Raw genomic sequence first — 13,762 nt, forward strand, 5'->3', positions numbered from 1 at the left:
ACTTAAATAGTTTTTAAATTAGAAACAATTTGTAATTTAATATTAAATATTGTAAACATTATATTATATTATAAATTAGAGTAGCATATTATAATAATTTGTTGGTACTCTAGGGTTGAATCTGCCTGTTACAAAATTGAGAAAAAAATCTCTATATATATCTTATTGAATCATAAAATAACATTTTTACATCTACTTATCGACTTGATTCTTAAATAATACTAATAAAAATTAATTTAACAAATATGGACATAGTGTCTTCTGTCGGTATTAGCGCAATAGTCTATTCAACGGTGGAAAAGATAATCACAAGTTGACTGGACAGCAGCGGCGGTCTTCCCAAAGAGAACCCAAAATTTATATATTTTATAAACACAGCCAGTAATTTTGTCATTGGAGGGATAGCATCGAATATGAGATAAAGATGGATAAAACATGCGCCATTTGCTCCCGGAACAAAGATTTTCTCACGAATATGTCAAATTTCCACGTTGTATCACAAAATAGACTTGAAAACTACATATATTTGTTATCCAAATCATAAAATCAGAGCGGTCAGACTCCATGTTTGAGCTTATCTTATCTGGCGCATGCCTTAAAATTAGGCCCTTCAATCTCAATTTAACCCACCTGGGTTCTCTTCAATCATCATTCCTGGTGAGCTAAATGCTGAATTGATCATGGGGAGATTTAATCAGAATGTCTGGATAGTGGGATGCATAACCCTGTTGGCTTCTCTTAATGCAGTTCAAGTTCATTCGGAAAGTCCACAAATCTTCACATTAGAAAAGGATGATCTAACTATAAGGCTCACAAACTTTGGGGCCACTGTATTGTCCGTAATTGTCCCAGATTCCAAAGGTACATGTCGTTATGCATTCATTCTTCCAATTTCTGTTTTTAATCGTAATGGAGGAAGAGGGTTTAAGTCATGTTTTTTCAGTCACACACATAATGTTTCTGTAAGGCCCCATATGCTTTTTCAGCCATATTTATACTTTTTGTTCGCTTTTAATAAAATTAGGGAAGGCAGGGTCAAGGTTTGTTCATGTTTCTGTTTAACCTAATGACTTTATTGATATACAGGAAATCTAGGAGACATTGTTCTTGGTTTTGACTCCCTTGATTCGTATAAGGCAAGTGTCGGATTTGGTGTATTTTTCCTGAGATTGTGAGATCTTTCATTGAATGTATTGTTTTAACTCGAAAGAAATTGCATACAGAATGGCACTTTGGACCCTTACTTTGGCGCAATTGTGGGGCGTGTAGCGAACAGAATCAAGGATGCAGAGTTCACTTTAGACGGAAAAGTGTACCATCTGCCTGCCAATGATGGGAATAATACACTCCATGGTCATTTATTTCCTTCCTGCATTCATTCTTTTCATATATTAAAGTGATTTGTACTTTAAATGCTTTTTTCTTTTCTGATTTTTTTTTTTCAACAGGGGGAAAAATTGGATTTGACAAGGTTATATGGAAGGTAGCAAAAATTACAGGAGGAGATCGACCTTCTATTCAGTTCACTTACCACAGTTATGATGGAGAGCAAGGTAAAAATCAGATGGATTTTTGCATAGATCAATAGTTTTCATCTTTGATTACACAAAACTGAATAAGGGAGTTCTATGGCTGTCTGCGATTGAGTCACTTTGAAGTTCTTCCCCTTACAACTTAATTGGAGAATCATATGGCTATCTGCCATTGAGTTGGTTTGTAAAAAAAATTCCCAATTTTGACTATTTATCACTTTTAGGCATATTTAGAGAGGCTTTGGTATGCATGATAAAGGAAAATTGGTTCTTTACCACACAAATTTCTACATTTTAATGCGAATTCTGTTGGTTTTTGGTTGATAGGATTCCCTGGTGATCTTGATGTATCTGTTACTTATACTATAACTGGAAATAAGGAGTTAGCAGTTGTTATGAAGGCAAAACCTTTGAATAAGGCCACCCCTGTGTGCTTGGCCCAGCATACTTATTGGAACCTTGCAGGGCACAACAGTGGGAGGACAATACTTGATAACAAAGTGAAAATATGGGCTCACAGTTATACTCCAGTGGACCAACAACTTCTTCCAACTGGGGCTATCACGCCCGTACAAGGAACCCCCTACGATTTTAACAGGGAAACTACTGTTGGGAGCAGAATCCAGAATGTGCCCGGGGGTTATGATATAAATATGGTTCTGGATCCTCCAAAGCAAAATCATCTGAGACATGCTGTGAGAGTCAAAGATGATTTCAGTGGTAGGATACTTAATATCTGGACAGATGCACCGGGCTTGCAATTTTACAGTTCCAATATGCTCAAGAGAACTGTTGGAAAAGGAGGTGCGATTTATGGGCAATACTCAGCCTTGGCTTTGGAGACTCAGACCTTCCCTGATGGTGTCCACCACCCTAACTTTCCAAATACAGTTTACTATCCAGGGCAGACCTACAGTCACACCATGGTGTATAGATTTTCAAGGCAGAAATAGGCATCACTTTTGAATGTGATGGAGACATAACAGGGGTTGCCAGTCTATGTCTATCCAATAAATTTAATATTTGAAATGCTGCAGATGAGAATTGCAAGCATTGCCGTTGAAAGTGACTTTTCAAATTTGTTTTTTTGGAAAGAAAATGTATGTGGATTTTCTATTCATGAAATAATATTTATTTGTTTTTCTCGATGTTGTCAAATTTTCATCAGATGGTACATGATGGCAAGAAAATTATGGCTCATCTTTTGTGTTATAACTTCGCTTTGGCTCTTTTCATTTTGTCAACAAATGATTTCTTCATTCTGTGCATCGCTTTCGTAATGCTAACAGATGACATGTTCTCATTATATTGGAACATGTAGAACCTAAAAACATGTTAAAATCTGACATGTTATCATTATATAACAGCACAATGTAAAGCTACAAAACTCCAATGTTTTCTAGGTTTTCTTTCATTTGTTTGCAACTTCATTTGCTGCAACTTAGGATAGCATTCCTTTAAAGTGCCAATTACCGTTCATACAATTACTGTAGCTTATGATAATGGCTTACATCTTAAGATGACAACCATCAAAAGGTTATCCAGGATTGAGAACATCCAAAGTTTATTTGAAGCCAAGGGCATAGAATTTCCAGTGGCTATTTCTCATATCATATAACTATAAAAGGTTGGACATTGTCTTGTGGTTGAAATGGTATGCTCTATCATTTTAGTGTTCCTGCATTTTTCTTTCTGTTATTAGATCTAGAACTTTAAGTTGCTGTAAAATGATATCATATTTCTTTTTTCAATTTTATGCATACCTATATAACATTTGTTGGAGCATAGATCAGTCAAATTAAAAAATAGTACATAAATTACAAATATGATATCTCATAGTAAATTATAAAATGAATTTTAGAGTATTGCAATCTATTGCAGTGAAGGAACTGTTGGAGTATACATCAATCAGGATTAAAAAAATGTCAGGATAAATTGAATAATTACATTTCTCACATAATTGGTAGAAAGGGTGGTTAATTATGCTATCCCACCAAACCAGCCATAAGGATATCGGCAAAGTAGTGCATCTGAAGGAAGAATGATACATTTTATGCCAGTGCACAAGCTTTTGGTTACGTTGCACTTCTTGTTAAAATCTAGATGAATGCAAGGCATCAAGTTACCAATAAAGGCTGTTTGGTATGTGAAACCCTCCCATTACCCTTCTTCCTTTTGTCCTCACTCTCTTTTTTCTTCACTTGCTCTCCCCTTAGAAGACCTTCAGGTTCTTTCAATGCCTTGGTATTTTTCCTTCCATTCTCTTCCAATACTTACGATCTAATTCTTAGTTCAATCTTTTTGCATTCATCTCTGTAATATTTTCATCATTGTTTTAAGTAAAGGCTTTTTACTAATTATGTTCTTTTGTAGTAGCTGGTTTTCTTGATCAATTTGAAGGGCTTCCTGTTTCAATCTTCTATTCTATGTAACCAGATCTTCCATCACTTTAGCACTGGTTTCTGATAGGGATGTGAGTAACCGCCTCTTACTAAAACAAGCATATCATCAACAGAAACCCCTTTGTAAGTATCATCCCACAAACCAAATTTGTTTTGAAGTGCACGGACTTGTTGTTTCAATGAAACATTTTCTTGAATTAAAGCCTGATTTTGTTGATCAAGTTGAAGGGCTTCCTTTTTCACTATTCTGTTCTCTGTAACCAGATCCTCCATCACTTTATTGCTGGTTTCTGATAGAGATGTGAGTGGCTGCCTCTCCCCTGCTGCTGAATCGAGCATATCATCAGCGGAAACCCTATTGTAATCATTAGCCCCTATACACAAGTTGTTTTGAAGCTCGTGGACTTGCTGTTTCAATAAACCATTTGCTTGAATCAAAGCTTCCTCCGTGCTTGGTACCGTAGATTTAAATGAGTTCCTCTCATTTTCTAGTAAATCAAATCTATGATCATAATTTTCCAATTTCAACTTTGGGGACTCATTTTCGGTTGTCAGTTCTTCATGTGTCTTTTTCATGTGTGTTTGTTCATGGGTGATAAATTGCACTTGAGTTTGCAAGGCTTCCACTGTCTTTGCATTGCTCTCTGAGATGGACTTTAGACTCCATGTTTCATCTTCCATAGAGCTTAGTATGCCATTATAATCTCCCAACTGTGTCTTCAAAAATTCACATTCAATGTATAATTCTACATATTCTTGGCTCAAAATTCTTCCTTCGTTAATCATTGAATCAAGCTTATTTTGTAGGCCTGCAACGTAGTCTTCAAATATTGCCTTACAAGCTTCTTACAAGAGGCAATCTTCTCTCATTTGTGCGTGCAAGTCCTTATTCTTACCACTGCATTTTCTCGGTGCTACAAGTCATCTTTCTCATCTGTTAAATTGGTGCACAGAACTTTATATTCTTGGATCAATGTGTCATTGTCATAGTGCAGACCTACAACTCGGCTTTCTAAATCCTACTTATTACTAACCCACAATAGCTCGTCTTCTTTAATTTGAAGCATCTAATTCCCCAATCTTATCATTGCATTGTTTCAACTAATTTCCTAACTGATTTTTTTCTTCTCTTATCACATTACACAGCACTTGGTCTTTCACTCTCAAAATCTTCATTTCATCAAATTCATTTTTTAGCCCTACAAGAGTCTTTTCTAACTCTATTTTTTCAAGTTTTGATTGAGACCACAAATCTTCATGCTTTTGGTTCAAGATTCTCACTTCGTTGAATTCATTTTGCAGTTTTGCAATTGTAACTTCAAATCTCCCTTACGAGTATCCCACATGTGCCTATCTTCAGCCGATTTTTTTTTAATTGCTTAGCTTCATTTATGGATTGATTAAAATTATATTCCAATTCAGTTTCTTTATTTTCTGATTGAGACCCTTCATGCCTCTGGCTTAACAATCTCGCTTCATTAAGCTCATTTTGCAGTTTTGCAACTGTAACTTCAAATTCTCCCTTACATATATCCCACAAGCTCCTTTCTTCAACTAGTTTTTCCTTTAGTTGTTTAGCTTCATTGATGGCTTGATTAAGATTATTTTCCAGCTCACGTTTTTCTTTACTCAATTCATTGCACAAGACTTGATTATTATGGGCTAGAATATTTTTTTCATTAAGCAGCTTGTGCATATTTGTTATTGTACCTTCTAAATTTGCCTTACAAGTATATCTCAAAGACAACTATTTTCAGTAATTTTGGTATTGAATTCCTCATTCTTATTATTCATCTCTTTCAACTCATCTTCTAATTTGATTTTTTCTTGCCTTGGTTGAATGCACACTTCTTCACGTTTCAAACTCAATAGTCTTGTGTCATTGGGCTCATTTTGCAGCCCTTTTCTATCATTGGTACTCTTAATCAATAAACCTTCATTCAGACTTTTCAAATTTGTGACCTCACCACTTCTACTCATTTCTCTGTCATCTTTTACAGTCACTGTTACTGGTGTTTGTTGGCTATGGCTCTGCAAAGCTGTACAATCAAATTTATTAGTTACCTTGTTACCATTGGCATTTTTTAAGTTGTTCAAGGGTTAGATTTTACCTGATTGTTACTTCCCTTTGCCTTCGTTCCCTTTCCCCTGGCCATATTTCCGCAACTCCTACACAACCAATCAAAGCAAAAGAAACGATATCAATTACCAGAGTTTGTAAATATTTCAAAGCTTAAACAGCTACTTTTCAAGCAAATATGAGGCTACAATTGACGGAAATTTTAAACTCGTACCTAAATGTGACACTGTGCACTAACTTTCTTTATAGAAAGGAGTTCAAAAATTATTATCACTTCACCAAAAAGATATATGGATCGATGAAATTTTGTGTCAACAAAGAATTTTGAGGGTATATAAATAACAATTGTAGGTGCTGAGAAAAGGGTGGCGTCCTTCCATTGAAAACTGATTCATTGAGCAAGCTTTTATAAAATTTAAAATTCTAATAACCAATTTGAAAAAATATGACCTATCATTATATTTTTGTTTGTAATTTTAGGAAAAAGAAGGGTAAAAAATTTATTAAGACAGAATGAATTACAACAAGGAGAGCTCAATAAGGAGCCCTGTCCTGAGCAACAAGTTCATCAAATTCCCGTTATAGTTCGAGGGGACGCTGCCCCCATCCATACTATTCCAGCTCAAAGCATGAAAAGCCCACTTGGCCAAAAAATCATCAACCTTGTTCCATTCACGAGGAATGGAAGTAAATCTAATGAACTCAAGCGAGGTACAAAAGAGAAGAGTCTAATTAACAATAGTAGCCAACTGCCAACTAACATCCTCAAGTTCCTGCGAAGTAAGCAAGTTCACCACCACTTGGAAGTCAAACTCACATATAATCTTGTGCCATCCCCGCAAACAACACTATTCCATAGCATATAAAATGGTCTGAGCCTTCATGAGATTGTTAGTATGGTAACCCTTATGCACTAAGAAAAAGAATTTAACTTCACTAGAGCTGCAACGAGCTAGTATCCCAATACCAACAGGGCCTGGATTCCCCCCCGGGAAGAACCATTACTGTTAATTTTTAGAACTCCATGAGGAGGAGGAGTCCAATGCCCCTCTCGATTCACTCGTCCTTTCCCTTGTTGTCGAGGCTGTTTGGACACTTTTTGATACCATTGAGCTGCAACCCCATCCCGAATAACACATTAGAAACTTAATATCTCTAAAAAAGAAATTGAATAACCTGTAATTAATTTTGATTTATAATAATATTTAATTTAATATTCACCATTACGAAGAACTAAACATCCTTTTCTATTTTCATTTTGAAATTTACTCTTACTATTTTTGTTGAAGTCTTTTGTCCACCTTTGCTACAGCAATTACCTAACACCTCTTTAAATAAAACTCTTATCATATGCTTTTGAAAAATTGATGTGCTTTTCCTCTTTTGTGAATATATATAACTAGCACTTTGCACCTTTAAGGGTGCAAGGGTCAAGCCGATAGTTTTATATATTTGAAAGAATATCATTGTATTGTTGATATCAAAAGTTTGGCCAACAAAACAACTTGACACGTGTATAAATATGAACATATGTATTTCAAGTGTGCCCCATCACAACTCTTTTGGAGATAGATTTATCAATAAGACCCTAAAATTGTATTCCCTACTATTCTAAAGGGTGTGTAGGGCCAAGAAGGTAATCTATGAATTGCACCTCTTTTGTTGTTAGAATCATAAAAAGATACCCTCTATTTCTCTTAGATAAGATCTACTCTATAATATAGTAGCTATCATTTTGCATTGCCTAAAATTTTGATGATAAGAGAATCTAATACACCTTTGCTAGGAATTAATTTGTACTGTAAAACTTAATTATCTTAATTGCATTCGTTTTCAAATAATTCACATTATAATAAACTAATCAATAAAACATCTACTTTAAAACACTATCATACAAACCTAAAAAATTATGTCAACTTTTTCTACCTTGCTTTATCCCACCTCAACCTATGTACTCTCTTATTTTATTTTATTTCACATACATACACATTTCTATTGTGTTACACTTTTATTATTCAACATTAATACTTTGATCTTAAAAACAATTAAATGAAAACTTTAAACTACTTCATAGACAAAATCTTGTTGCAAAAAATAAAAGACAATTTTTTCTACACATATAAATGACATTTTGTTGCCTCAAGAATCAATCAACTTCTAATAAAGCACATGATTTTTGTCAAACTTTTGACTATAAGCATCAATGCTTCTAAAATATGTATCTATGCAATTCTTAATAGAAACACACACACACACACACACACACACACACGTATGTATGTGTTTGTATATCGATATATATATGTATGTATTGAAGGATTTGAGCAAATATGCAAGTCAAATCTACGAAGCCCTCGAATACTTGTATGTAGAAAACATGTCATAGAGAAGAAAAAGACAAGAGGAGGCAAGGGTTTGCTTTAAAAACATGCAAATTGTATTCTTAGATAAAGAAAAGATGTAAGATGCTTACAAATGATCTATCCTTATATAAATATCGAAACCCAAAAAGGGTAACCTAAAAGGTAAAAGCTATTTAATAATTACTAAATAATTATTAAATGTGAAACGCAAAAGTGCATAAAGCAAAATCTTAAGAAGGGAGAAAAGGTAGTTTAATTAATGAAATTAAATTAACCTTTTTCTCTAATGCCCCCCTTTAAGATGAGCAACAATGTAGTTACAAATAGTCTAGAAAGAGCAAGAAAATTACAATGGAATGCTAAAAGCAAACTTGGGTTTTGGAAACAAGGCCTGATGAGGTACTCAATCACAACCAAATCTCTATTAAATGGAGAAATAGAGATAATCTAGTGGGAAAAGCTCTACTCCAAAAAGAGATAGTTAAAAACCTAATGAAGGACTGCAAAAGCTTTCAACTAGAGGAATGTTCTAGAAAATAGGAACAAAAAGTGATCATGAAGAAACATTAATGAAGCATGAAGAAGTCACAAACACTATCAAAAAGAAATTGCTGATCTCTAGAACCTCCTCTAAAATAAAACATGACTAGGTTGAGAATACTATAATCTACATTGAGTCATGAGGCAAACAAAAGCAAACAACTAAACTCAAAGATATAGATGGAATGAAACACCAAAGCCTAAAGAGCTGATCAATCGAACCAAGGAAGCATGAGAAACAATAGAAGAACCCCCCCTAATGCAAACAAGAGTGAAGTGATAGGCAATTGAGAAAGTGGGCTAATAACTCCTGCAAAACAAAAAGAACCAAGAACATCGAGAGTGAGGAAGAGGTACAGACACTTATAAAGGCACATGTCATCGACACATCATGGGGCTAATGTCGTGGAAGGGACACTCACTTGACAAAGGAAGAAGACACTAAAATGAAAACAACTATCCCCCTATGGAACTTTATAATGTAGTGCGAGTACAATAAGTCAAAATGATGAAAAAGATCCTAAAAATGTAAGAAGTGACACTTTATCTCAGTGTGTTTGCATAAATGTACTTACAAATGATATCAACAATGACTAGAAAGGGCAAACAACTATTACAATAGATAGTACAACCCAAAAGAAGAAATACCATGCCATGAAAATGATCCCTGGACCTGAAACACCCAAGATATCCACCATAGTGCAATAATGCAAAAACCATAATAGAAAGAGCCTGGAGTAGAATCTGGAAGACAAACCAACATTTTTAGAAAGAGAACTGAACCAACTTTCCAAAAATATAATGTTTTCAAAAAACAGAGATGGGATGCTTAAGAATGCCCTCAAGAGTGAAAAACAAAAAATCCAACTTTGACTTTCCAAACAAGCAACCAAACTGCATCAAAACCCAAAAATTCTTATGCCATTGTCTCCATTTGAACCATCTTTTCAACACTTCTTTTGGATAGAAAAAGACCTCCGTATGCTCAAGATACGTCCAAAAAACAACAATATGTCAAAAAAGGACCTGAAAGGCAAGCAGGAGGGATGATGCAATGTTGACATCAACATTTAACTACTTTAAAATTGATGGCCTACCAATTTTCATAGCAAAAGTAGACTGCCACATGGCATCCACGTGGTAGTTGTAGACACCTAAAAAACCTTTAGAAAATAAAGTATTTTTATTTTCTAAAAAATTTCTGATGACATCATCATTTATTAATTAATTAATTAATTAATTTATTTATTTATTTTTATGCCATTAAATCCCTTTATCTTAATTAAAAATATTTAATTAAGGAATCCCTCCCAAAAATGTTTAAATCTTATTTAATCATTATTTTCTTATTTATTAATTATTTAATTAATAAATTGACCAAAAATCCTAAAATAAATAAAAAATTTATTTTTTGCCCAAAACTTGGCCAATTTCCTTATGACCAATAACCTCTTCCAAAATCTTCTAATCCTTCTTTAATTTTGATTAAAGGCTAATCCCATCATTTTCTACTCCTAATCCCAACTCAAAATATTTAATTAAGATTAAATATTAATCCTCATGTTTATTAAAAAAGTTTTAATAAATATCTCCTCAACCCAAACCCTTGAAATAAATAAAACTTTATTTATTTCCTAAAAATCTAATTTATCCTCATCCTAAGAAGTTCTAGACTCTTCTAGAAAGTCTTCATCCTCATCCTAGGAAATTCTAGACTATTCTAGAAAGTCTTTATCCTCATCCAAAGTCTAGACTCTTCTAGAAGATGTCTTTAAACCTAATCCTAATCCCCTCCTAACCTTGTCACATTCCCTAAACATGGGTTAAAACTTACTAACCCAAGCCAAAGTTAACAAATATCTCCTCCTTCACCCACCCTCATTAAATGCCATCCACTTGCCTATCCCTAAGCTAATCCTAAAACATCCTAATCCATCCTCTAATCATTTTCACAAGCCTAAACAAGCTTAAAACCTTCCTAATCAAGTCCAAGTCGAAATTGCTCTCATCACCCTCAAAATTTCTCAACCATAAAACTTTATGAAGTCCAGTAGGTCATAAATGACTCTTACAAGCCCTTTTATTGCTCTTACAAGTCATTATGAGGGTCTTTATGAAGATTTTATCCCTTGAGCCTCCTTTGTTGACTCATCCTTCCCTTTTCCTCCATCCTCTCACCATGTGACATGTGTCACTCTTTGATTGGTTGTAAGGAAGCACAATCCATGTGCTCTCCTCTCATGCAATCTGAGCCCTCCATGAGCTTTTTCCCATCCTTGCATCTTAGCCCTCAATCCCTCAAGCCTCTTGCCTATAAATTGGATCCTTCCCCTTTGCAAAATAACACAATCCATGAAGTAAAGTTATAATGCTATTTTGAGAGCCAAATCCATACTAAAGCCATCTATCCACACCAAAAATCCACAATCATCCATTGAAGCCTTTGGAAGCATATTGAGCATACATCCTATCCATTTAGATAAAGCTACTCAACAAGAGAGCTTCTTATTGAGAGAGTCCATTAATGGCTCATATTCTCAATTGAGAGCTCATCTTAGTCTATCTTGAAGTTTATGAATTTTGTTTGGTTTGTAGAAGCTTTATTTAAATTTGGTTTCTATTAGCATACTAACATTGCTCATATACATTTTGGCACGCCCGGTGGGACCCCGCATGGGTCATCTTCATTATCTTTTTTAGTCAAGTTTTGTATGTCATTTGCTGATTTTGGCTAATTTTGCTTGTTTTTGTGATTGGTAGGATTGTATAAATTGGTTTTGTAGGTCCACATGAGCATGAAGAAGACAAAGGAACTCATAGTCTATCTCATAGTATTTGCAGATTTTTCAAGCTTATAGGTGGACAAAGCACTTGGAATTCTTCTTCCTCTACTTGTCTATATTCTTTTTATTCCATCTACTTCTTCTTCTTCTTCTTGTGGGAGATCTTGGCCATTTTTTTTTTTAAGGAAGCAAAATCATACACACTTCTTTTTAGTGCTTAAAATGAACCCCCAAATCATACTTAAATCCATTGAAAAATTAAAAATTTGCAAAAAAAAAAAAATCTTTTAACAAGTGAAACTAAACCAATCTAATCATTTGCATCCTTGCAACATCAAAGTTTTAGATGCATTCATGCAAAATTAGGAACACTTCATTTTTGGAAATTTAAAAAGGACTTCAAGTTTCCATTTCAAAAGGTTCAAAATCAACACTAAGTGCACACTAAAGTTCTTTTAAAAAATCTCATGAAAACTAAGAGTCCTAAATGGTTGCCAAAAATTGTCCTAAAAGCTTTGTTATTTGTTCCAAACAAATGTCTTATTGCAAAATCTTGAATGTTTCTTAGGTTTTTCATGCATCAAAACAATCTAGGAATATCATTTTTGGGCTTAAAATATGCAAACTAGAACACAAAATCTTGAATGAAAATCAAAGTCCAAAGAGTCATTTTCACTTTTGAGTCCAAAACAATCTTGAATGATCTAAGGTTAAAACAAAGCACTTCAAAGTTCTTAAAACAACACACAAAATCTCAATCTTGAATGCTCAAAAGAAAACACTTGAATGTTTAACCACTTGTCTTTGAATGCATGTTGCTAAAATCACTCTTGAATGCCATGGATTAAAATCAAATTTTCCTTGAATGCATGATTAAAACAACAAATCCAATCTTGAATTTTAAGGATCAATTAACCATTGCAATATCAAACACTTCATTTGGAGCTTCTAAAAATTGAATAAAACAAATCTCTTTTCCATATGCAATCTAGGTAAAGTTTGATTTTTGGACATTTAAGAAACCTTGTTAAGTTAAAATACAAATTCGCAAAAATCAATTTGAGTAGTTCCTTGGACTCACCTCTTTTCTAATCACCCATCAAATATTAACCATTGGTTGCAATCTCAGCGCCATTTATGGGGATGGGTCTACTTGAAAAAGGTGTTAAATGTTCCACAATCTAACTCACTCACTTGGTCTTTGAATGTTTGCTTTAACTTTATCAAAATTCTTAAATGATCAAAACTCTATATTAAATCGATCACACTTCAAGTTTGGGCACTAAAATTGAACAACAACTAACGTGGAGAGCCTCCGGGCGCGCGCTTGAAATCGAATCTCACACACTTTTTTTTTTGGCTTAAAACAAACTCACACTCAATCTTGAATGCCTTAAAGAAAATTAATCGATACTTGACGTGGAGGGCCTATAGGCGCGTGAGTTTGCTTTTGTTGACCCTAACTCTTCTTATTGTTTGCATTCTTCGATCGATTTACTTTTGTTGGCACTTCAAGTTGGAATTGAACATTGTCTCTTAAACATGAGTTCTTGCAAAGTCTAGATTAGCACACATAAGAGTCAGTTGGTAAAAGAACAAGCGTGTTTTTTAGCCCAAGGTCATCCAAGTCTTCTCTCCCCTTGTCGTCTTTCGAGGCCATCTTGGGTGCATAAGATTAGGATCCAAAACCTTGTTTCTTTTTAGGAGGCCTGCTTGGGGATTTCATCACCCCTTGGACGACCTCAACTCCAGCATTCTAGCAGAGTATAAGAATCGAGAGGTGAATCAAAAGACACCTCTCTTGGGATCAAGATTTTGTCACTCGGGCTAAGCCTCAAGGAACTTTATACCCTTGAGAAGTGAAAGAGGAGAAGTGGGTTACCACTCCTCTCGGCTGAGTGACATCTTTTTGGTCTCATCTACAGATTTGGGCCTCACGTACCTTGGGTATATCGAGGACTCCTTAGCTAAACCAACTGTTAGACTTGTAGACAACCATCTAGGATGTTAATGTGTTTGAGGTGACTGATCGAAACATTTGTAGAACATACACACTCCTTGG

The 13,762-nt window shown here is 34.5% G+C and overlaps 1 protein-coding gene across 1 annotated transcript; it reads left to right on the forward strand.

The window, feature by feature from the left end:
- Positions 1–537: 537 nt before the first annotated feature.
- Positions 538–2,677, forward strand: LOC149536030 (uncharacterized). Its single transcript, XM_089805012.1, has 5 exons — positions 538–861; positions 1,087–1,136; positions 1,224–1,353; positions 1,449–1,553; positions 1,860–2,677. Exons 1-5 carry the CDS (start codon positions 681–683, stop codon positions 2,483–2,485), a joined length of 1,092 nt encoding a protein of 363 aa, XP_089661138.1. The 5' UTR covers positions 538–680; the 3' UTR covers positions 2,486–2,677.
- The last annotated feature ends 11,085 nt before the right edge of the window (positions 2,678–13,762 follow it).

The sequence above is a fragment of the Cupressus sempervirens genome, chromosome 10 (genome assembly GCF_028749045.1).
Source record: "Cupressus sempervirens isolate cs-2001-9-10 chromosome 10, ASM2874904v1, whole genome shotgun sequence".
Taxonomy (NCBI): domain Eukaryota; kingdom Viridiplantae; phylum Streptophyta; class Pinopsida; order Cupressales; family Cupressaceae; genus Cupressus; species Cupressus sempervirens.